Source organism: Mirounga angustirostris, unplaced genomic scaffold, assembly GCF_029215605.1.
Source record: "Mirounga angustirostris isolate CCGP_5_RB_7025 unplaced genomic scaffold, mMirAng1.0.hap1 SCAF_8, whole genome shotgun sequence".
NCBI lineage: Eukaryota > Metazoa > Chordata > Mammalia > Carnivora > Phocidae > Mirounga > Mirounga angustirostris.
Genome location: NW_026991716.1, coordinates 20,014,392 through 20,039,421, shown reverse-complemented (window position 1 = coordinate 20,039,421; position 25,030 = coordinate 20,014,392). Strand labels below are relative to the sequence as shown.

General features: G+C 40.1%; 2 protein-coding genes and 1 pseudogene across 7 annotated transcripts in view; 2 read left to right on the top strand and 1 right to left on the bottom strand.

Annotated features, from left to right (window-relative positions):
* DSP (desmoplakin) overlaps positions 1 to 4,089 on the top strand; it is a 46,134-nt gene extending 42,045 nt beyond the window's left edge. For both annotated transcript variants that reach the window (XM_064597197.1, XM_045866401.2), the window contains exon 24: positions 169 to 4,089. In XM_064597197.1, coding sequence (XP_064453267.1) covers positions 169 to 3,396 — 3,228 coding nt within the window. In that variant the 3' untranslated portion in view covers positions 3,397 to 4,089. The remainder of the gene's footprint in view (positions 1 to 168) is intronic.
* A 3,526-nt stretch (positions 4,090 to 7,615) lies between these two features.
* LOC123837228 (large ribosomal subunit protein P1-like) lies at positions 7,616 to 8,236 on the bottom strand (annotated as a pseudogene).
* Positions 8,237 to 8,481: 245 nt separating this feature from the next.
* SNRNP48 (small nuclear ribonucleoprotein U11/U12 subunit 48) overlaps positions 8,482 to 25,030 on the top strand; it is a 49,778-nt gene continuing 33,229 nt past the window's right edge. For 4 of the 5 annotated variants that reach the window (XM_054505744.2, XM_064597194.1, XM_054505743.2 and 1 more), the window contains exons 1-8: positions 8,482 to 8,684; positions 12,720 to 12,833; positions 13,087 to 13,147; positions 13,975 to 14,049; positions 17,969 to 18,157; positions 18,597 to 18,718; positions 22,229 to 22,317; positions 22,749 to 22,913. In XM_054505744.2, coding sequence (XP_054361719.1) covers positions 8,532 to 8,684; positions 12,720 to 12,833; positions 13,087 to 13,147; positions 13,975 to 14,049; positions 17,969 to 18,157; positions 18,597 to 18,718; positions 22,229 to 22,317; positions 22,749 to 22,913 — 968 coding nt within the window. In that variant the 5' untranslated portion in view covers positions 8,482 to 8,531. Of the gene's footprint in view, positions 8,685 to 8,748; positions 8,917 to 12,719; positions 12,834 to 13,086; positions 13,148 to 13,974; positions 14,050 to 17,968; positions 18,158 to 18,596; positions 18,719 to 22,228; positions 22,318 to 22,748; positions 22,914 to 25,030 lie in introns of those variants that run through there. The other variant, XM_064597195.1, reaches the window with a different exon arrangement.

Below are 25,030 nucleotides of genomic sequence, written 5' to 3'. Positions count from 1 at the left end.
TTTTTTTCATGAATTTATAAGATAAAATAGCAGCATAGCAAAGGAACACAGAGGAACACAGGCAAATAAGTTTTTTTTTTTTAATGTAGGAGAAGAGATTGAATTATGATCGCCATATGATACAATCAAAACATTATTTCTTCCCATTTCTTTCTTTTTAAATTCCAGGCATCTAACAGGATTCAGGAATCAAAGAACCAGTGCACTCAGGTGGTGCAGGAAAGAGAGAGCCTTCTGGTAAAGATCAAAGTTCTGGAGCAGGACAAGAGCAGGCTGCAGAGGCTGGAGGACGAGCTCACTCGCCTGAAGACAACGCTGGAGGCGGAAAGCAGGCTGAAACAACGCCTGGAGTGTGAGAAACAGCAAATCCAGAATGACCTCAATCAGTGGAAAACCCAGTATTCCCGCAAGGAAGAGACCATTAGGAAGATCGAGTCGGAGAGAGAAAAGAGCGAGAGAGAGAAGAACAGCTTCAGGAGCGAGATCGAGAGACTGCAGGCAGAGATCAAGAGGATCGAGGAGCGGTACAGGCGCAAACTGGAGGATTCCACCCGGGAGACGCAGTCGCAGTTGGAAACAGAGCGCTCCCGCCTTCAGAGGGAAATCGACAAGCTCAAGCAGCGCCCCTACGGGTCCCATCGGGAGACCCAGACTGAGTGTGAGTGGACCGTTGACTCCTCCAAGCTGGTGTTCGATGGACTGAGGAAGAAGGTGACGGCCATGCAGCTCTACGAGTGCCAGCTGATTGACAAAACAACCTTGGACAAACTGTTGAAGGGGAAAAAGTCAGTGGAAGAAGTTGCCTCTGAAATCCAGCCTTTCCTTCGGGGTGCAGGAGCTATTGCTGGGGCATCTGCTTCCCCCAAGGAGAAGTACTCTCTGGTGGAGGCCAAGAGAAAGAAACTAATCACCCCAGAATCCACAGTCATGCTCCTGGAGGCCCAGGCAGCTACAGGCGGTATAATCGACCCCCACAGGAATGAGAAGCTGACTGTGGACAATGCAATCGCTCGGGACCTCATCGACTTCGATGACCGTCAGCAGATATACACTGCAGAGAAAGCTGTCACTGGTTTTGACGATCCGTTTTCGGGCAAGACGGTCTCGGTTTCGGAAGCCATCAAGAAAAATCTGATCGACAGAGAAACTGGAATGCGCCTGCTGGAGGCCCAGATTGCATCAGGGGGTGTGGTGGACCCCGTGAATAGCGTCTTTTTGCCAAAAGATGTAGCGTTGGCCCATGGGCTGCTTGACAGAGATTTGTATCGGTCCCTGAATGATCCCCGAGATAGTCAGAAAAACTTTGTGGATCCAGTCACCAAAAAGAAAGTCAGTTACATGCAACTGAGGGAACGGTGCAGAATCGAACCACACACTGGTCTGCTCTTGCTGTCGGTGCAGAAGAGAAGTATGTCCTTCCAAGGAATCAGACAACAGGTGACCGTTTCTGAGCTGGTAGATTCTGGTATATTGAGACCATCCACTGTAAATGAACTGGAATCAGGTCAGATTTCTTATGACGAGGTTGGCGAGAGAATTAAAGACTTCCTTCAGGGTTCAAGTTGCATAGCAGGCATATACAATGAGACCACGAAGCAGAAGCTTGGCATTTATGAGGCCATGAAAATAGGCTTGGTCCGACCTGGTACTGCTCTGGAGTTGCTGGAAGCCCAAGCAGCCACTGGCTTTATAGTGGATCCTGTTAGCAACTTGAGGTTACCGGTGGAGGAAGCCTACAAAAGAGGCCTGGTGGGCATTGAGTTCAAAGAGAAGCTCCTGTCTGCAGAACGAGCGGTCACCGGGTATAATGATCCTGAAACAGGAAACATCATCTCTTTGTTCCAAGCCATGAACAAGGAACTCATTGAAAAGGGCCATGGCATTCGTTTATTGGAAGCACAGATTGCGACGGGCGGGATCATCGACCCGAAGGAGAGCCATCGTTTGCCAGTTGACATGGCCTACAAGAGGGGCTACTTTAATGAGGAGCTCAGTGAGATTCTCTCAGATCCGAGTGACGATACGAAAGGATTTTTTGACCCCAACACAGAAGAAAATCTTACCTATCTGCAACTAAAAGAAAGATGTATCAAAGATGAGGAGACAGGGCTCTGTCTTCTGCCCCTGAAAGAAAAGAAGAAGGAGGTGCAGACATCACAAAAGAATACTCTCAGGAAGCGTAGAGTGGTCATCGTTGACCCAGAAACCAACAAGGAGATGTCTGTTCAGGAGGCCTACAAGAAGGGCCTGATAGATTATGAAACCTTCAGAGAACTGTGTGAGCAGGAGTGTGAGTGGGAAGAAATAACCATCACTGGGTCCGATGGCTCCACCAGGGTGGTCCTGGTAGATAGGAAGACGGGCAGTCAGTATGATATTCAAGACGCTGTTGACAAGGGCCTCATTGACGGGAAGTTCTTTGATCAGTACCGATCCGGCAGCCTCAGCCTCACTCAGTTTGCTGATATGATCTCCTTGAAAAACGGTGTTGGCGGCAACAGCAGTGGTATAGGGGGCGGTGTCAGCGATGATGTGTTTAACAACTCGCGACACGAGTCAGTAAGTAAGACTTCCACCATCTCCAGTGTCAGGAACATAACCATCAGGAGCAGCTCTCTGTCCGACCCCCTGGAAGAATCGAGCCCCATTGCAGCCATCTTTGACACAGAAAACCTAGAGAAGATCTCCATTACGGAAGGAATAGAGCGGGGCATTGTCGATAGCATCACTGGTCAGAGGCTTCTGGAGGCTCAGGCCTGCACGGGCGGCATCATCCACCCAACCAGAGGTCAGAAGCTGTCACTTCAGGACGCAGTCTCCCAGGGCCTGATTGACCAAGATATGGCCACCAGGCTGAAGCCCGCCCAGAAAGCCTTCATTGGCTTTGAAGGCATGAAGGGAAAGAAGAAGATGTCAGCAGCAGAGGCAGTAAAAGAAAAATGGCTCCCCTACGAGGCAGGTCAGCGCTTCCTGGAGTTCCAGTACCTCACCGGAGGCCTTGTGGACCCAGAAGTGCATGGGAGGATAAGCACGGAAGAAGCCATCAGGAAGGGGTTCATCGACGGCAGAGCGGCTCAGAGGCTGCAAGACACCAGCAGCTATGCCAAAATCCTGACCTGCCCCAAAACCAAATTAAAAATATCCTATAAGGATGCCATGAATCGCTCCATGGTGGAAGATATCACCGGCCTTCGCCTTCTGGAGGCCGCCTCTGTTTCATCTAAGGGCTTGCCTAGCCCTTATAACATGTCTTCTGCCCCAGGCTCCCGCTCAGGATCCCGCTCCGGCTCTCGCTCTGGTTCCCGCAGTGGGTCCCGGAGAGGAAGCTTTGATGCAACGGGGAATTCTTCCTACTCTTACACCTACTCCTTTAGCAGTAGCTCTATTGGGCACTAGTAGTCAGTTAGTTGCTATTTCCTTGGCTTCATTTATGTGAATTTTCACTTTACTAAATACTTTACTAAAAGAAAATCTAGTGCTTGCAGTATAGTGACAGAGCTTTCTATGATTAAGAAGACATAACCTTGGTTGAAATCAAATAGTAAAGGCTGTTCTGGCTTTTTATCTTCTTAGCTCACCCAAAGTATGTAACATGCTGGATGTAGTGTGTATGAAGTGACAATCAGTTGTAAGGATAGCACAAATTGAATCTAGAGTCTGTTCCTTCTGTGTTTAGATTTTTGATCGATTCGTGTACTTCTTTTGGCCTATAATACAGATTTCTGTTCTTGGAGATGAAATTAAGCTGATCATGGACACTTTAGTCATCATTCTGTTTCTCATCTAAATATTTCCATTTTCTGTATTAGGAGAAAATTCTCTCTCCCATTCTCCCTAGAATAGTCCACCCCAAACCCAAACATTTTGGAACGAGTCTCCTTTAGTTTTAGATTGTGGATTATGTAACCTATATACTCTTACATGCACCTGTTTGGTTTGGCATTAATTTGACTATATGTGAGTGATAGCAGCAATCTTTGCTTCTCTTTGCTCAAAGCTTTCTGTTTATTTTGCTTGTCATTTACTATGTACTTTAAAAAGGTGTCTTTATGAAGTTTGCTATTCTGGCAATAAACTTTTCGACTTTTGAAGCTTTTGCGTTTTGATTTCATATGTTTATACACACAAGGTAGTTATCAGCATCTTTCCGTTAATTGTACGATATGTCTAAAACCTCCTGTTTACTAAGTACCTATTAAGACTATTAAAAAAAAAACAGTTTATTCCCGAATTCTTGCTAGACGTTGGTCTTTTGTAGTTTCTCCAACATTTCTCAAGTGCCTATTGTATGCAGTCCTTGGAAAGAAGCCTGTGTCCAGGCCACAGGTCAATACCCAGTTCTTGTTTATTCTGGACAATACGTTCTAAGGAGCATGGGCAAAAGTCACCACAATACCATTAGAAAAATGGGAAGTGGGTCAGATTCCATTCGGGTAGTCTCCAAATACGTGGGGTTTCATTTTGTCCCCTAAGAGGAAAGAATTGTCCTTGAACCTATAAAAACGAGTCCTGAAGAATTCTTGGCTCTCTGTTGAAGGACAATGAGATCTAAGCCTATTCTTTTTTTTTTAAGATTTTATTTATTTATTTGAGACAGAATGAGAGAGAGAGCACATGAGAGGGGGGGAGGGTCAGAGGGAGAAGCAGGCTCCCCGCCGAGCAGGGAGCCCGATGCGGGACTCGATCCCGGGACTCCAGGATCATGACCTGAGCCGAAGGCAGTCACTTAACCAACTGAGCCACCCAGGCGCCCCTAAGCCTATTCTTTGTATCAAAGAGAAACTTTTGAAATTCAGACATTTGTCATTAAATCAACATGACCTTACTGAATACTTACTATGTCTAGTATTAGGCTAGGTATTATGAGGATTCAACAGAATTTACAAGCCCCCTCACTTCAAGACATTTGCAGCCTGGGTGGGGACAAGAGATACATATAAAGCAATCAGAGGGACAATTTTCATATGTCAGCAATATCTATTAATATACTCAAACATTTTATAGCATAGATTAGAAGATAGGCAAACAAATGAGATGCTAATTGTGAAGAACAAAAAAAGATCATATGTAAGATAATACTTAAATTGTTGGGGCCGTTTGGGACTTTGGGTGAAAATAGCATTCATTTCTTCCTTGTCTTACCTCCTTTTCTTCTCCTTGCTCCCCTCCCAAGCTGGAGGACTTGTAATTAACTTCATTCACTAAGTATTGAGTTCTGTGTGCTACGCATTGTTCCAGAAGCTATGAATCCCATGGTAGAAACACATGTACAAAAATAGCCCTTGTAATAGAAAAGGAAGAGAAAAATATGTGGTAAATGCTGTGTTGGGCAAAATGAAGGAAGATCTTCATGCTGGAGCTAGGAGACTGTTTTAGTCAGCTTGGGCTGCCATAACAAGATGCCACAGACTATGTGACTTAAATTCATTTTCTCATAGTTGCGGAGGCTAGAAGTCCAAGGTAAAAGTGTTCTTAGGTTGGCTGCTGGTAAAAGCTCTCTTTCTGGATGGTAGGCAGTAAAGGGTAGGGAAGGAGCTCTGGTATGTCTTCCTTGTCTTAGAAGGACTTTAATTTTGTCACGTTAGAGCCCCATCTTTATAACCTCATTTAACTTTATTTACCTCCTTATAGTCCTTATCTCTAAATATAGTCACATTGGGGGTTAGGGGTGGGGATGACACACAATTCAGCCTATAATAGGGGCCTAATCTAGAATGCGTCAGAAGTTCTCTCTGAAAGAATGGTGATTAAACGGATTAATAAGGGGCACCTGGGTGGCTCAGTCGGTTAAGCATCTGCCTTCAGCTCAGGTCATGATCCCGGGGTCCAGGGATTGAGCCCCACATCGGGCTCCTTGCTCAGCAGGGAGCCTGCTTATCCCTCTCCCACTCCCCCTGCTTGTGCACTCTCTCTTTCTCTGTCAAATAAATAAATCAAATCTTTTAAAAAATAAAAAATAGATTAGTAAGCATCAATGTAAAGCAGTTCTTCAGGTTGAAAGAGTATACCTTCAGGCTGTTGCCAAAGTTGTCATTAAGCTCTGAGGTGGGATAGGCTGTGTTCTGGAGAGAGGACATCCTTGACCTTGGCTAGTTTTGATTTTCTAGACTGCTGCTGGGTTAACCATGTAAATGCAGATAAAAAGTAGGGATGTTGTGGGCAGAGTATAACTAAACCAGAACTCATCCCTTACCCCACAGCTGCTTGCAGCTATTGGCCTATTTCTGTATTTTGGGGGTACTATTTTTGTGCTTATTTATACTCATCACCTTTTGTGTGTGTGTGTGTGTGTGAGAGAGAATTGTACTATCTGCCCATGGAAATAGCTATTCACAAAAATTCCATCCACAGTTTCATCTGATAGAAACAAGCACAAAAGGAAGCAAAGATTTGGCATCAGGCTTGAAAAAAGTAAAAATAAATAATATAAGAGGGGTTGGGTTCTGGGAGTTAAAACCACTTGGGGAAATTAAAAGGGCTGATTCCAGGTCTTGGATAGGAAAATGTACAAAGTAAGCCTGGGTTAATCAAGGAAGAGGAAGTACTCAAGGACTAATGGGACACGTTATAGAGACACAAAGTGGTTTAAGTGGCTTCCACTGGTCAAATTTGGGACAATTGGAGCATCAAGGAGAATTATGATGGTAATGGAGTACGTAATAATGAATTTATTTTTTTAAGGTTTTTATTTATTTATTTGAGAGAGAGTGCATGAGCAGGGAGGAGGGGCAGAGGGAGAAGCAAACTCCCCGCTGAGCAGAGAGCCCGATGCAGGACTGGATCCCAGGACCCCAGGATCATGACCTGAGCCAAAGGCAGATGCTTAACTGACTGGGCCACCCAGGTGCTCTGTAATAATTAGCTTTAAAACCTTGTATCGGTAATAATTTTTAAAATCCCTTGATTCCATAGTGAACAACAAAATGAAGGTGTGCTAAGAAGGCCAGTTAACAAATATAGAAGCCATGACAGTATTAGAGAATCATCATTTATAACTCCTAACATAATGACAGGTTCACTGAAGGATTGTGTGAGTTTTTTGGGGAACAGGACATTCATATGGTCTCAAAGTATCATCCCACAGAGGGAAATGTCATACAGCGGAGTGATATAACCATCTACCTTTACCAAATGATCAAATTTAGCATTACTAATAGAAGGAGAATTTAAGATATGTGTTCTGTATGAGATGTAATGAAGAGTCACACACATCTCCTTGCAAAAATGATTGAACAAAACCTAATCATAAGGGGAAAATCTGATAAATCTAGAAAGAGGAACATTCTACAAGACAACTGGCTGCAGCTCCCAACAAAATTCAGTGACTTAATTTGAAGACGGTGGGGAGACGTTCCAGGTTAAAAGAGACGATAGCCGATTACAGCTCATGGTTTGAAAAAAACTAATGAAATGGCTATGAAAGGAATTTGGGGGACAACTGGGGAAATTTGAATATAAACTGAACATTGGAAGATATTATGAAATTATGAATTCTCTTAGATTTGACCATGTATGGTAGTTACATAGGACAATGTTCTTATTCTTAGGAGATGCATACAGGCATATTTGGGGGTTTAAGCAGCTGCAACTGACTTTCAAATAATTCTGCAAAAATAAGTATGTGGGGCTCTGTGTGTATGTGTGTGTGTGGAGAGAGTGAGAGAAAGCAAACATGGGCAAATGTTAACAACTAATGAGCTGGAGGATGGTTATGCAAATGCTTGTTGTGCTACTCTTTAAACTCTTCTGTAGACATAAACCACTTTTTAAAAACAGTTCAGCTTCTTAATGGACGTGTTTAAAGGCGTTTAGTCAAAAAGACCGAAGCCCACGTCACCATCAGACTCCTCGGATTCTTCTTTCTTTGCTTTCACGTTCTTCTCAGCAGCGGCGGCAGTGGTGGACCGGGCAGGACCTTGGCTGGTGCAGCGCGAGCCGCTGGGGCAGGTCCACCAGCCCCTACGTTGAGATGAGGCTCCCAATGCTAACACTGGCCGGGGCCTTTCCAAACAAGCCTGGCCAGAAAGGTTCAACATTTAATGAGGTCATTGATCTTCTCCTCCGTGACCGCCAGCACATCGTCGTGCAGCATGAGGGCCGAGGAGATGCAGGCGAGCTCCGAGGCGGAGGCCACGGTGCCGGCAAGTGCCCTGCGGGAGCTGCCGGAAGCCGGTGCCAGCCCCCGTTTGCACACCTCATCCCAACGTGGCCTAGCTTCATCGGAAGGACCGAGCATCTTAGCGGCAGCTGACGAAAGGGCGACATAAACCATTTCTTTAAAAAGTTGTGGGGGCGGGAGGGAATGCAGTTCAGGGAAGCCCAGGCGCAAACGCACCGGGGAGCAGTTGCGCCAGCAGCGACTCCTGGAAGACACCCGGAACACCTCTCAAAATGACGGCTCCCGCCCTTCCCGGGCCTTTCCCTATAGGCGGTTCCAGTCACGTGGCGGCCTGGTCCCGCCCACAGCTCCCAGAGGCCCGCGCGCGGCGCCGCCAGTTCGGCTGCTCTTTTCTGGCGGGTCGGGCGCGGCCATGGAGGGCGAGCCGCCCCCGGTGGAGGAACGGCGGCGGCTGCAGCAGGAGCTTAGCGGGTTCGTGGAGAGCTGCTGCCGGACGCTGGAGGAGGTGACGGCGTCCCTGGGCTGGAGCCTGGATCGGCTGGACCCCGGGGAGGAGGCGGCAGAGGTGAATGGGGGCTTGCGCGCCGGGTCCTTTTGGGGGCCCTCAGCCTGCGGTCTTCTGTGGCGGGGGAGGAATCCGCGTGGGAGCCCCCGCCCGTCTGCAGAGCCGTGGTGGGCGCCGGGGACCCGGCCTGGGGCGCCCTTGACGCCTGCGGGCCTCGGGTGGGGCGCGCGGGGGGCCTTCGGAGCGCTCGGCGCCCGCCGCTCCTTCCGCGGAACTTCGGTTCGGGGAGAAGGTAAAACTGCGGTGGGTGAGGAGGGGTGGCAGGTCTGGGGTTTATTAGAAAATAGGTGAATCGGCCTCAGAGTGCTGCTAGCAGACGTGTTGCCCGTTTGCTTTGTCATCTGTCACATGGATACAGCAGTTGCACCAGATTCGGCGTCAAGAGAGCTTGGGAGTTCAGTTCTCCTTTTTCCGCCTTAAAATTCTACACTTCTGACGGGGACAGCATTGATTCTAGGATTATTAGAGGGTATCACTGAGAGATGGTGACTAACAACTCTTTTGAACATTAGAATTGCTTTAAAAAAAATGTAGGTAGGGGCGCCTGGGTGGCTCAGTTGTTAAGCATCTGCCTTCGGCTCAGGTCATGATCCCAGGGTCCTGGGATCGAGCCCCGCATCAGGCTCCCTGCTCAGCGGGAGGCCCGCTTCTCCCTCTCCCACTCCCCCTGCTTGAGTTCCCTCTCTCACTGCCTCTCTCTCTGTCAAATAAATAAATAAAATCTTTAAAAAAAAAAAAAAAAAAGAATTTAATTTGCACCCAGAGTGGAAATGACCATTCTTCCACGTTACTTGAAATTTAACTTTTAGGGGCGCCTGGGTGGCTCAGTCGTTAAGCATCTGCCTTCGGCTCAGGTCATGATCCCAGGGTCCTGGGATCGAGCCCCGCATCAGGCTCCTTGCTCAGTGGGAAGCCTGCTTCTCCCTCTCCCACTCCCCCTGCTTGAGTTCCCTCTCTAGCTGTCTTTCTCTGTCAAATAAACAAAATCTTAAAAAAAAAAAATGTAGGTAGGTGTATTAGAATGAACAATCCTGATTTTTTTGGTTTGTTCATTTGGGGGGATGGGGAAGAGAAGCGCTTCAGTGTGGGATAATTCATGATCTCTAATGCTCTTTCTGGGTTCATCACGCAGTAATAATTTCTCCCAGGTTTAGATTACATGCCTGATTCCCTGAAGACACCTAAGGCATATTTGATTTATACACAAACAATTCACATTTATTGTGTTAAAGGCGTCGTGGAAATTTTAAAATTTGTTTAGAACGGTGTTTGAAGCTGTGAATTCTATTGAGTGGGGCCTACCATGCCCTTAACACTGTTTACTCAGCATCGTAATAACCTGAAATTTCTCGTATTAACACTTAAATGGCACTTTGCTTATGCCACTGACTATACCTTAGTTACCTCGTTTAATACTTACAAGTACCGAATGAGTACTGTTAGCCACATTTTATAAATGAGAGGACAAACCCAGAGAGGTGGTAATTTGCCCAAGGACACACTGCTCATAAATAGCAATTGGGATTTTGAACCTGGGCATTCTGGCTCCTGAGAATCTCTGTGTTTAATTGCTACGCTGCCTCTCTAAAACTTCTTTGTAAAATTCCAAAATTATGACAAATAGCTGTGAGTGTACATCAAAATGTTACAGAACCAACGTCTGATATTCAAGAGAGTGACTAGTTTCAAAATCCCGGTACGTGACATCCATCATTCCTGGAATAGGTGCAGTCCACATAGTTAACGAAGCCTCGCTTTTCTGCTAGAGTGTTTTAATACTGAAGTTTAGTGAACAGCAGTCACAGGTTCTAACACAGAGCTTGCCGTCTGGTTGTAGTTGAGGGGAAATCCAGAGAAATCAGCCTACATTATAGTGTGATAAAGTCTGTGAAGGGTGGAATAGCTGTTTATTATAGGCTCTGGTAGGACAGTAGAGGTTTCCTGGATAAAGTGAATTCTAAGCTGGTAACAGTGGCTGAATTAGCTAGGTGAAGCATCAGCGGTAGGGGAAGTCCATACAAAAGGGTGTGACCAGATCAGGAAACCTAAGGTGGTTAAGGATAGATAGCCAAGCATAGGCTGTAGAGAAGAAGGGGACTGATGGTGGGAAGGATCCAGATCTTAAAGGTCCTTGTGTCAGCCGTATTAAAGAATCTGGATTTTTTTGTTGTTGTTTTTAAATGAGGGCAATGGGGAAGCATGGAAGTACTTTAAGCCAGACTATATCATCCTATTTGCCTTTTAATAAACTAATAATTGGGGGCGCCTGGGTGGCTCAGTTGGTTAAGCGACTGCCTTCGGCTCAGGTCATGATCCTGGAGTCCCGGGATCGAGTCCCGCATTGGGCTTCCTGCTCAGCGGGGGTCTGCTTCTCCCTCTGACCCTCCCCCCTCTCATGTGCTCTCTCTCATTCTCTCTCTTTCAAATAAATAAATAAATAAATCTTTAAAAAAAAATAAACTAATAATTGATTACATTTGAACACTTGCTATGTACCAGGCTCTGTTTGAATTGCTTTATGTGTATAAACTCATGTATAATTTATTTAATCTTCACAATAGCTCTGTGAGAAAAGTCCTATTATACCCATTTTATAGATAAGGAAACTGAGGCAAAGAAAGGTAAAATACCTTGACCAAGTTCATATAGTAAGTGGCAGACCTGGGATTCAGAGTAGCCACAGAGTGGAGAATGGGAAGGACAACAGGTCTGGAAGCAGAGCAGTTAGGCAATGGCTGTTGTAATCCAGGAGAACGATGCTGATGTCCCGAAGTGGGGAAGTAACAGTGAGGATGGATTATGTGGAGGGATTTCAGAGTTACTTAGGAGTAAAAAGGACTGGGTAATTGATTAGATGTCAATGACGAGGAAGAAGAGGTGATTTTCTGTGTGAGGAAATGGGACCTTTTATTGAAACTGGGAGACATAAGAGGAACATGTTTGGGGTCAGGTGACCATGAATATAATGAATTTATTTTTGTTATATTGAATTGTTAGGGTTTTTTTTGTATAAGGTACTCAAAAGAGAACAAGGTCTAAAGATATAAATTTGGGGAGCCTTTTCTCTATAGTGAAAATTAAAGCCATGAGATTTTCCAGTCAGTGTATATCAAATGGCAAAAGGTCACTGGTTTGACTTATGTGAAGCATCAACATTTAAAGGGGTACAGGTAGAACAAGGAAGACATCTTGAGAGAAGACCAAGTAGAAGAACTAGAGAGGTAGAACATGAAGACTGTATCCGGATGACAGAAATGGACAATTGGATTGTGACCTTTGAAGAGTTCAAATGTTTTAAAGAGTCTGACATGTGTTTTGACACATTTTCTTTTTTTTTTTTTTTAAAGATTTTATTTATTTATTTGACAGAGAGAGAGATAGCGAGAGCAGGAACACAAGCAGGGGGAGTGGGAGAGCGAGAAGCAGGCTTCCTGCCGAGCAGGGAGCCCGATGTGGGGCTCGATCCCAGGACCCTGGGATCATGACCTGAGCCGAAGGCAGACGCTTAACGACTGAGCCACCCAGGCGCCCCTGACACATTTTCTTTAGCAAGAAGATTGTTAGTGACCTACTGACTGGTAGTTTGTAAACAAATCTTTTAAAGTGTTGGGCTTTGAAGCGGTGGAGAGGGGACTATAAAGGAGAGAGAGATTGAGGGAAGTTTTTTGGTTTTTTTTGTTTTAATTTGCACGTACATCACACGGGGTTGGGAAAGAGGCCTCCAGAAAGGAGATAAATGGATAGTACTACTTAATCAAGTAGTAAACATTTAATGGTAAAATCATTTGAATATTATGTTCCCGTGGGGTGCCTGGGTGGCTCAGTTGGTTAAGTGTCTGACTCTTGGTTTTGCTTCAGCTCAGGATCTCATGGGTCTTGGGGGCCAGCCCCACCTGGGTTCAGTGCTCAGCAGGGAGTTCGCTTGAGATTCTCTCCCTCTGCCCTGCACATGTGCTGTCTTTCTCTCTCTCACATAAATAAATCTTTTAAAAAACAAATGTTTCTTTTTTCTTTGCTTCTCTTTCTTTTTTATAGGATGAAGTTGTGATATGTCCCTATGATTCCAATCATCACATGCCTAAATCATCTTTAGCAAAGCACATGGTGTCTTGCAGATTGAGGAAATTGGGCTATACCAAAGAAGAAGAGGTACCATATATTTATGATGTATATGTCATGTAATTCATGCGTGAATAAATTCAGAATATTTAGAAGGTATAGTGTAAAGTTTTCTGACATAAAATACTAGTCATTTGTGAGGTAGAATGGTATTTGCCTAATTGCGCAAATTTTTGTAAGAAATATTTAAGTGATAGTAATCTTTTGTTGGTTCATGTCAAATCTTAAAATAGTCAATTATTGGTTACTCACGAATACTAACTTTTTTGTTTTTACTGTTTAGGATCAAATGTATAATTCTGATTTTTTCTATGAGAATGTGAAGATACCTTCAATTACTCTAAGTAAGTATTAATAGATTATAATTTAAAAATAGTATAGGCATTGATATTTCATTTTTGAATTATCAAAAGAATGGACTTTATAAGTGTGCTTGTGATTAAGAAAGACATTTCGTACCTTAAGAGAATGTAGGATTAATTAATGTACAGTGAAACTAGTTTGCTTAATCTGGAATTTAGAGACCAGGCTTACATTAATAGGCAGTGAAAACCTCCAAAGCTTTGTACAGTAAGACAGATACCTTCTTTCTTGAATATAACAAAAATCTGGCCATACAACACAGTTTACAAACTGAGGATGGAAATGTGTTCCAAGTGTTCACAGCATATGTGGAGGTTAAAATTCCAGGCTCTGGAATCAATGCCCTGATTCAACTCCTGGTTTTGTCACTAGTAGATTTGTGACTTTTAGCAAGTAGTTATACCTTTTTGTTGCTTAAATTTCTTCGTAAAATGGGGGATGATGATAATAGCACCTTTGTGAGGATTAAATGATATAGTATATGTAAAATGCTTAGAATAGTCCTGACACTTAGCTGGATTCAAAACATGGTAGCTGTTATTAGTTGCTAAAATTTGCAGCAGCTACTGCAGCATGCCTGATGATAATGTTTTCTAAACTACCTGAAATCTAGTTACTCACTGGGCTCTAGCTAGATCTGAAAGAATTCTGCATTCAGATTACCTAGGCAGCAGTGTAGGTTTTTTCCACTTTTCAGATTCTGGAGGTTTGTCAGTGTGCCCAAAGAGCTTGGATTGGAAACAAGTTAATAATTTGATTGTGGACACTGATGATTCATATTGTATTTATGGGTGCTTTTTTTTGACAGATAAGGACTCACAATTCCAGATAATTAAACAGGCTAGAACTGCAGTTGGAAAAGATGGTGATTGTTATAGTCAAAGTAAGTGGCATCATAGTTTGAGCTAATTAATGATTTAAACTATTTTTGTCCCATAAGCATTTGTTACTAATTTTTAAGAAAAATCTTGTGGAAACAGTTGCATGGGAAAAGTTACATTTTATATTTAACACTAGACCAATGTGTTTGGTGTCAGCTTCATTTGGTAGATATTTTCTGCTCAAATACAGCAGAGATTCTTTCTTCATAGCTCTTTTATGTATTCATTTCTCTTTCATAAAGCATTGACATAGGCTGGACAACTATTTTCCCTTCCATATTAGGTGAAGAAATAGAGGCACACAAAAATTGATTCACACTTCTTTGCTAGGGGCTTAGTAATAGCCACAGTGGATTGAGAACCAAATTTTGGATTTGGTATATACTCTGAACTGAGTTATTCTGTTTTCTGATAGAAACTACATTTCAGTGGAATTTATGGACTAGGAATCACTGATCAAATATATTCATTATTATCTCTTATAATTAAGTCGAAGAATACCACAAACTTCAAATTTGTACCTACTCACTGCTTGCTATTATTAGTACTGTTCTTTGTTCTGGTTTGTGTAAGCCTCCTTTAAAGAAAGAAACTAGTTGCTTGGCCTGGTACAAATGACAGTTTTTTTGAGGGGTTTTGTTTCCTTGTCTGTAGTATAAAACTGTCTTGTATTGTTGTTTGGGGTAACGGAGATAATTAATGCTAAACTAGCCCGGGCTCTAATAATTGGCTGCTTATGTCTAAGCAATTTAATTTCTAAGCACGTTAATGTATAGAAAGCGATATAAAGATAATGAAATGGGTGAGAATTTTATATATGTAATTTAGAGAATGTTCTCAAGGTTTTTTTTATTTATATGGCTAAGTAATAAGGTAGATTTGGACCTTGAGTTTAGTTCTTTACAAAAGCAAAGAATTACTTTGAATAAATAGTTCCTTCAGTAGAAAGTTAAGAGGAACTTTTATTTTGTTTTGGCACTCTCTTAAACTAAGATTTACCTTGAGAATTTTGTTATATGATCTGTGACCCTCTTTTTAAAACTTTTTTTCATCTTGTATAGAGTTCTACAGTTTCTCAATGGACCTTATTTTTGTGGCCCACTTTTGTCTAGACATTTTAAGATCTTATAGCCCAGAACAAGAATCTCTTTTACTATCTTACTGATTTATTTACTTTGAAGGAAGAATGACTAACATGAGCAATTTTACATTTTCCATTTAATTAATATTTTGTTTGTCATGTACTAAATTATAAGTTTTTGATGAGTTATATTTATGTTTCCATTTCATCACTCATACCAGGTCTCCACTCAGTGTATAGAATTCTCAATTCATTAACCTTTGTGAAAGCTTGAAACAACCATTAGATCTACTTACTTATTTTCAGATATAATTACCTTGGTTAATATAACCAAGATGCTAATTTTAATCATAAACAGTCATTTTATGTTTAGCGGTTTATCTTTTTCCTTCAGTATTATTTGCTGTACTTCAGTTTCATGACATATATTTGAATCATGGCCATGATTTGAAGATCAGTGCATTATACTAAAGAACCCTCAAGAGACCCAAGTAGAATGGTTCTAGGCCTAATCTGTTCTTACCACTTGTGAGACTTGGGCAAGTCATTTTTACCTCCATGGGCCTTAACTTCTTTTTCTATGATGTTTGGAAATTGACTCTGTATGAATTCTCTGTAAAATTCTGAATTTGTAGCTTTGAACCAGTACTTTTTATGAATATTTAATATTATATGTCATATGTTTAAGATGCTCTGTCGTGGCAAAGGTGACTAAAAAGAAAGGATCAGAGTTACTAAAAAGCTAGATTAGAGTTTCAGTTTGGGTGATGAAAAAGTTCTGGAGATGGAAAGAGGTGATGGTTGCAAAACACTGTAATGTACTTAATGCCACTGAGCTGTACACTTAAAAATGGTTAAATGGTACATTTTATGTAATGTATATTTTACCACAGTTTTAAAAAAGCTACTACAAAAAAAGTAGAGGATCACAGAATTTAATATGATTACAGCACATTCAGATATACTTTTAAATCATATAGAAGCTTATGTTTGAAAATTTACTTTTTATGGAAATGTCAGCTTATTTGTGTTTATCCTTTTTTTTTTTTTTTGTCGGAAATATCTATGTTCTCAATGATTTGAATGCAGTTTGTTGTTTAACTTTTCCTGTACTTTTTCTTTTTCAGTAATTGGGGTGAGTATAAAGAGGAATTAGGAACCTGAATATACTCCTTATTTAAAGATATGCAGTATCCTTTTTGCAAATGATATCCTTTTAAAAGTATCACTCAAATTTCTAAACTTCATCTTAACCACTGTCACAATATTATAGTCTTTGGAATTTTAGTTGAATTTCAAGGAATTTAAGTATCAATCTTGACCATACAGAAATTTAAGATGAATAAAGACAACTCCAGAATATTTTAAGGAGGAAATTATATTTCTTTGTCTAAAAGTAACAGGCAAAGGTTTATGTGGAGCTTGTTTATAATGTATCAGTGTTTTCTAATCTTTGTATTTTTCTCCCAGCTTTTTATAGCCTATATTCAAAGGAATTAGGCTTGTCAAAGCTAACTCATTTTTATAGTACCAAGTTAAATGTTTTAATACCTGCCTGCATAAAAAGGCTTTTCCTACTGTCTACTAGAATTAGAGTGAAATTGATTGACTTGAAAGGAAGCCCTTCTCCACTAATTCAGAATCCTTCGACTAATACAAATGACCATGTATTGTTATCCATGGCTATTCATGAACTCATATTCAATGTGGCACTCCTCTTAATTTGTAGACAAATGTAAATTCACCTCTTTTTTTTGTGTTGTAGTGCTTAGTTCATAGTTTGCTCTTATTTTAATTTTTCTTTTGCCTCTTTACCTAGGAAGCCAGTGAGGTTAGATTTATCAAATAAAAGTATCTGGGAAGAGCTACTGATCTTATCTTGTTCTGTGAACCAGAGTTATTATTTTAGGGTAACCTAGGAAACATTAGTGGCTCCTGTTCATTGTTTGCATCAGTGAATAATGAAGGTTAGAAAGAATTGTTTTAAAACAATTGCTTTATTTACAGTTACAATAATTTTTTTATTTCTTTGAGAAAATTTGAATCTCAAAACAAAAATTTTCTTCAGTGTTTAATAAACATCATATCAAGGTATTGTATTTACTTTCTTTCATTAATGAGCAGATTTTAGAAAGTTCTGTGACTTTTGGGGGGGCACTCCTGTTAACTTTTAAAATTAATTCGGTTATGCCAAAATGCTTCTTCAGAAAATTAAAAATTTAGTCTCAGTTTAATCTCTCTCTGGTCTGGGAAAGTTTGGGGTTTCTGCTACTTAAGTAATTGTGTTTTGGTCCCTAGCTCTGAGTCATTGTACAAGTGGGGTATATTTTGAATAATGAACACCTAACTTGATGTCTCATATAAAAAAGACATTTTTTACCCATTTTTCATATTTCCATAATTTATTTTCAGAGGGACTACAATGTGTATTACCTCTTGAAAGCGATTTTCCCCCAGCTTTTATGGGGAAAAGCATATAAACAGAAAGAAAGTTAATAATCTACTTCTATAATATTGGTAGCCTTTCAAAAATTGTTACCCAGAATGTTTTCTTATGAGCAAATTATCTCATGGTTATTACTGCCTGCCTTCATGGGATCTGTCCTAACATTGTTGGAGAAAATAGTAAACATCCACAATACATCCTTTCTGTGGATATAGCATTGAGGATAAAATCACTGTTTACCATTTATCACATGGATATTTTGTATATTAAGGGATTACTATGAAAACAACTGTGTTAATGTTGCATTATTACAGCGCATGTTTAAAGATAAGGAGATTTTAAGTCCACAATGCTTCATGTATTTTTTATTCTTGTGGTTTTATTTTTACTTTAGGGATTTATTCTTCATTACCTGTTGAAGTTCCTCTGAATCACAAACGGTGTGTTTGTGATTTAACCCAAGCTGATCGTCTTGCCCTCTATGATTTTGTAATGGAGGAGACAAAGAAAAAGCGCTCTGATTCACAGATTATTGAAAATGACAGTGATCTCTTTGTAGACTTGGCTGCCAAAGTCAATCAAGGTTTGAGACGAATGTCATAATTTTATATTTCTTAATTGTCATTTCATTCTTTGTGTGTTACTAAGATTTAGTTGTCAGACCACTTTGAATTGGAATAGGATGGTTTTGCATTATCTGATATTCACATACATGTTAAGATATTTACTCCGTGCATGAAATTTTGCTCTCTGACTTACATTAAGCGTACCTTCCTTCTGTAAGATTGTTACAGCTGTGCTGGTCCTTTAATCTTTGTACTTAACAATCTTAGGTTCAACTAACGGTTAGAGAAAAGGAATGATATTAAACAGCCTTTTTCTATAATATAGAATTTTTAGGATGTTTTTAGATGCAGGAAAACGTGTTGAAATACGGGACGATTGTGGTCTTTCTTCCTGCTAATTCATAAGAATTTAAAAGCTTCCAAGGATATAATAATTTTATTTTATTCTTTTATTAGATAATAGTCGAAAAAGTCCAAAATCTTACCTTGAAATCCTGGCAGAAGTGAGAGATTATAAAAGAAGACGCCAGTCCTATAGAGCTAAGAATGTTCACATAACCAAGAAATCGTATACTGAGGTAAGTTTTATATAATCTTTTAGAGCTTAGTTGAGAACAGAAATTTCCCTTAGAAGTTTTCTAAGTCTGCTGTATGGATTTCCACAGTTCCTTAGAGGTTATCTAAAAGAAGGTATCTTCAAGGCGGCCACACCTGATTTGTATTTGCTCCATTCCTTTCAGATCCACTGTGCCAGGCAAAGGCTTTTCAGGGTACAAAAATCTTATGTAAAGAGGCTGTACAATCTTAAAAAAATACCTGCTTTTGAGAAAGTAGCATTACATCATGATAAAAGCATAGATTTTGGCCTTAGACCTGTGTTAGAGTTTTGATCCTGCTGTTTATCATTGGCTGTTTGACTTGAACAACTTATTTGAGCATTTTAAGTATCAACATTTCTCATTTTATACATTTTATGTAGACTTTGTAGGGTTGTTGTAAGAATTGATTGAGAATGCATGTGGACACAGAAATTGGTCAACAGATAGCCTTTGTCTTTTCCTTACAGAAGTTTTAGCATGCTTTTATGCACTCTGTTAAATATTTGGGCTTAAAAAATATCTGGCACAAATTATTTATATATTAATCTCTTGATCTATATCTAGACTTATTTTCAGACTTCCTTTAGTGGATAGAGCTGATGAATTTTTTGGTACATGAATTACCTTGCCCAGACTCTACATGTAATTTCCTCATTGAATCTCTAAATTCTTACCACATTATTTTCTTACTTCTCTCTATGTTTTCTAAGACTGTCCATAATCTGGCTTCATTTTATCAGATAGTTTCTTTTGGTTTAGTCAAGTATGTCTCTTAAACTATATCTGATTACACACATTTACTCTTGTCTTTGTATCCAAATGACATGTTGTTTGCTCACCTGAAAATGCTCTTTGTCGTGTCTCTTTTAAATCTTGATAAGTTTAAGGCCCACTGTCTCCATGAGGGGCTAGTTGACCCAGCCATTCACTGGTTGATTGCTTTTATGTTCTCTGTACCACATAGCTTAGTACTTAAATCTTATGCTGTTCTTTTTACAATTAAAGTATATGTTCTAGACTTAACTCTTGCAGTAGAGGTCTGGGACCATGTCATAACTACCTAAGTATTCTTACAGTCCCTCAAATACTTGATGGTTCATCAGTAGTTTCTTCTCTAGTTTCATTCCTTGTAATCAAGTGTAAGTGTTGCTGCTAGTGTTCTTCACAATTTTATGGTTAAGTTTTTATTATGGAAATATTCAAACATAGACTAAAGTGAATGGAATAGTCTAATGAACCCTTTTGTCCCTGTCACTCAGCCTCAACAATTATCAACATATGGCTTTGTCATTTTATTTATACTTACACTACCTCCTACTTTCTCCTTCCTCCACACTGATAATTTTGGAAGCAGATGCGAAATACCTTTCATCTGTAAAAACTTCAGTGTTTACAAATCTTTCAGTGATTTATCATATTTGTGGTCATGGCTTTTTCAATATCTTATCTCTTTCTAGCTTCATTCATATCCTCTATAATTTTTGTTTGCTTTGGACTAGAACCTAAACTTTGTCAAATTTTAGAAAAAAATTTATTACCTTCTATACTTACTATGCATAACACTGCTATTGGGTAGGTAAGGATAAATGGCACACAGCCCCCACCCACGAGGAGCTTAGTATAGTTTAACAAGTGAAACATCTTTCAAAATACAGATTGTGTTAAGTGCTAAAATAAAGTGAGATCAAAATATGTGGGAGAAAGGAGTGATTCTTTTTAAAAGATAAGATTGGTATAGGCTTTATAGAGAAGATAGCATTCGAAGGAAAGGGAGAAGCAGGAACGGTAAAGAATGTCTGTTCATAGGCCCTTTCCTATGTGGTGAACCTGGAAACTATCCAGTAACATTCGGGCCTCGTGGAGCTCATGTAGAGCTACTACTAGTCTGGAGTCATGTTGGGCTACTCTGGAAGTGCTAGAGCTGAGAGTGGGAATTTAGGTGTGTGTGTGACTCATGTCACATGTCTTAGATTTTCACAAGAGAATATGGTAGAGGAGGGGAAATGGTGGATAAGGATATTCCAGGTCGAAGGGCTAGCATTCCTAATATAAATATATAAAAGTGCAGGAGTTTTCCAGAGACCCATCAGTAATCCAAGGTGCCTAGAGCTTAGGGTTTTTGAACTATCCAGTAAGAGATAAGGCTGGTTTCAATTACATGATGTAGTAAAATCATGAAAGGTTTCAAAGGCTCTATTAAGGATTTTGGACATTGTTCCATTTTACTTTGGGAGCCTTTGAAAGTTTCCTTAAAGTGGGGAGAAACTCAGTCCTGAACTATGTAGTGTGTGTCTTTGAGATTGTCCCTTGTCCCCTGTACCTACTAACTATTTGTCTGTCTGTCTGTCTATCTATCTATCTATCTGAGAGAGATCACGAGCGGGGGTGTTGGGAGTGGGTAGAGGGAGAAGCAGACTTGCCACTGAGCAGAGACCCTGATGGAGGACTCGATCCCAGGACCCTGGGATCATGACCTGAGCTGAAGGCAGACGCTTAACTGACTGAGCCACCCAGGAACCCTTTTTTTTTTTTTAATTTAAATTCAGTTATCCCCTGTACCTTCTTAAAACATTTCCTAATTAGGGACGCCTGGGTGGCTCAGTTGGTTAAGCGGCTGCCTTCGGCTCAGGTCATGATCCCAGGGTCCTGGGATCGAGTCCCACATCGGGCTCCTTGCTCAGCAGGGAGCCTGCTTCTCCCTCTGCCTGCTTCTCCCCCTGCTTGTGTTCTGTCTCTCTCTCTGACAAATAAATAAATAAAATCTTAAAAAAAAAAAAAAAACATTTCCTAATTAGGCATGAGGGAAGTGTAAGCTATTTTAGTTTCATCTGTGCCTCCCAGTTGAACAGCCCTATGCTCGACTGCATGGATAAATTGGAAAGAAAAAACTTCCAAGTGGCTCTTAGATGTAAGGGATTTATATAGTCTCTTAGAAAAGTATCTGTGAAGTGACTAGAATGTTTCATATTTTGTCATCTTGACTTAATTATAAAATTAAAAAAAATTTTATTTGTAAATAATCTCAAATATACAAATAAGTTGCAAAACTAAAAATAGTACAAAGAATTGAAAATCCTTTACCCAGATCACCTGTTGTTAACATTTTGTCCCATTTGCTTGTCATTTGTGCTCTCTATCTGTACATTTTTCTCTTTTGATCTCATTTTTTTCTAAACTATTTGAGAGTAAGTTACATACCCCATGATTTTTTGTTGCTAAATACTAAGTATATCTTAAGAATAGGGATAGTTTTCCTACCATAATCACAATATAGGGATTGACCAACAAGTTTATCAATAATTATTGTACTTTCATCTACCATTCATATTCCAGTTTGACCATTGACTTTTTTATGTTCTCCAAACTGCTCATGTCCCACAGTCCATTCTGTGATCCAAATATTTGGATGATTGTTAACAGTGATTTTTCTAGCTTTATATAATTTTTTGAAAAAATCTTATCTGAAATTGGGTGCTTATCTCTCCTGAGGTGATTCGTGATGTCATAAATGTGCACATGGAAGAACTCAGTAGTCATTGGCAAGAAGAGCAGGAAAGAGCAGAGGATGATGCTGAAAAGTATGTCATGGTGTTTACCGGTGAAAATATTCTCTTTTTAATCTGTTACATTATTATTTAACTAAATTTTAGCGTTTCCAAGACCATTAATAATAGCACACCATAATTCATTAAAATGCTTAAGTTGTTCTATGTTGTCATTGCTCAAGATTATTATAGCAGAGTTTTTCTGTTGACATTGCTCTTTGACAATTTTGGAGAGACAAATATATTAGTGAAATAGTAAAGAGGTAAAACATGTAAGAGCTATATTTCTTTGCCCTCTCATATAGAATATAAGTTTATACCTATTTATATCAACTCTATCATTGTTCTGATATAGAATATTCAACTTTAAGCTAGTTTGTCTGTGTGTTTGGTGGAGACTCGTGGTTAAAACTAACTGTTCTGTATTCCTATTCCTCCATTCCTATTCTCCATTCCTATTTCAGGAATGAAGAAAGGCGATCAGCTTCAGTAGATTCACGGCAGTCTGGTGGAAGTTATTTGGATGCTGAGTATTCACGACGTAGAAAGGATCGGAGTAGGAGCCCACATAAACGAAAAAGAAATAAAGATAAGGATAAAAACTGGGATTCGAGAAGAAGGAAAGACAGGTAAGTCTAACACTGCATCATCTGATGTTGAATTGTTTACTCTTGAAAAGTAAATAGATTCTTCTGTTGTAGACAATGTTGAGAAAATGGATTGTAAGAGTAAATTACAGTAAGGAGAGTAAGTTTTTGATGAGAATTCTTATCATTTGATTTCAGTTCAAGTAACCATAGCTCTGGTGGCATAGTTCTCTATATGCCTGATTCGATGTGGGTTTCCCTCTTTTACTCCTTGTTTCCTAGCCAGGACATAGGGAAGTAATGTCTAGGTAGGAAGTTAACTCTGTTAGCAAGGTGTTTGCCTACATCTCTTTTTTCTGCTCCTTCCTCCCTCCTTTTTCTTGTCATTTCTTTCTCCTGCTAATTCCTGAGTTAAAGAGTCTGTAGGGTCAGAGAGACATCCAAAGTTTAATGTCAAGTCAGTTTTGCCCTTGTTAACATCGCTGATAGAATTTTGACAGCTGGAGGGGCACCTGGGTGACTCAGTCGTTAGGCGTCTGCCTTCGGCTCAGGTCATGACCCTAGGATCAAGCCCCTCATCGGGCTCCCTGCTCCGTGGGAAGCCTGCTTCTCCCTCTCCCACTCCCCCTGCTTGTGTTCCCTCTCTTGCTGTGTCTCTCTCTGTCAAATAAATAAATAAAATCTTTAAAAAAAAAAAAGAATTTTGACAGCAGGAAAGATACGAACTAATACTAAAATAATAAATTTAAATCAATTGTGATCTATTCCAGTAGTCCAGCTGCTTATGGGGCATCTACCTGGATCTCAGTGTTAGGTCTCTAACTGAACTATCTCTTTTTCATACTGACCCTCTTTCCCCAGCATTCCTATTCTGGTTAATGGGATGACCATCATCTGTCCACCTAAGCCAGAAATCATGGAGTTATTTTAGTTGCTTCTTTTTTATTCCTACCCTCTGGTTAGTTCCTAATTGCTATCAGTTGTACCTGAAGATACCTTTACATGCACCTCCTCGTCTCTATCCTTACTGCTGTCCACCTGGGAAATGATAGTTTTCCTAATTGTTCTAACCACCTGTAAGCTTGTCCCATATGGAGTCATCCCTACTTTACTGCCTGAGTGAATTTTCACTCTTAAAATTCTTCAGGGGCAAAATCCACATTGTTGAGAATGGCTCCCAAGACCTCCAGGATCAGGGCTCTTGGCTCCCCATCCTTGTATTTTGCCACTACCCCATGAAATACTGAACTATGCTTTAGCTAGCCTAATTACTTACAGTTCCTCATCTATCCTGGGCCACATTTATGCCTTTCTGTGTCAGGTTCTGCTGCCTAATTTTTATTTTTTTAAAGCCTGCTTGGTCTTTTAAGACCCAGCTTAGTCATTTCCATGAAACCTCTTTTCACTCATTGAGGCAGATCTGACCTTTCCGATTTTGTCAGCACTCCGCCCACCATGTATATTTTATTGAACTTAAGTTATTACTCTCCCTCCTAGACTGAGCTCCTTGAAGGCAAGTCCATGTCTGATTTAGTAGTATACGCACAGTATTTGTCTAGTAACAGCTTCTCAAATGATATCTTGTCCCTCTCCGGGCCACTGGTGATCAGGAATTAGTAATGCTTTTTAATTTTGCTCATCTTACTGTCATTTAGTTCGTAGGTTTAAAGCTAGCTATGATTTAGTCCTCTTATAAAAATGAAGTATTTGCTTTGTAATCCCTTTTGATTCATATAATGAATGATATTTTGTAATAATTATACACAAATTAACTTAATTATCAGAATTATTGTGCTTTTACTTCTTTCTGGTTTGTTAATGCTTCTTCCATTTGAGTAATTTTTGGCATCTCTGATCAATTTTTATTGACTTAAAGACGTTAGACAGCCTCAAATGTAAACATGAAATAATTTGCCTTTAAAGAGGATATATTTAGAGTTTAAATAGTATTAGTAGGAAATACTTCTCAAAAGTGCAGGGCTGATCTTTGATATCCACGCCTGAGGTGGAATGAATTGTATGGAGTTGATAGGAACCAGCATAAGGATATCAGACAATTTCTGAATTCTGTCTGTGACTTTAATATTTTATTTGGAATGAATTCTCTGGTCCTCATGTATATATATTCGAAGTTAATTTTATTTTTTTTTATTTATTAT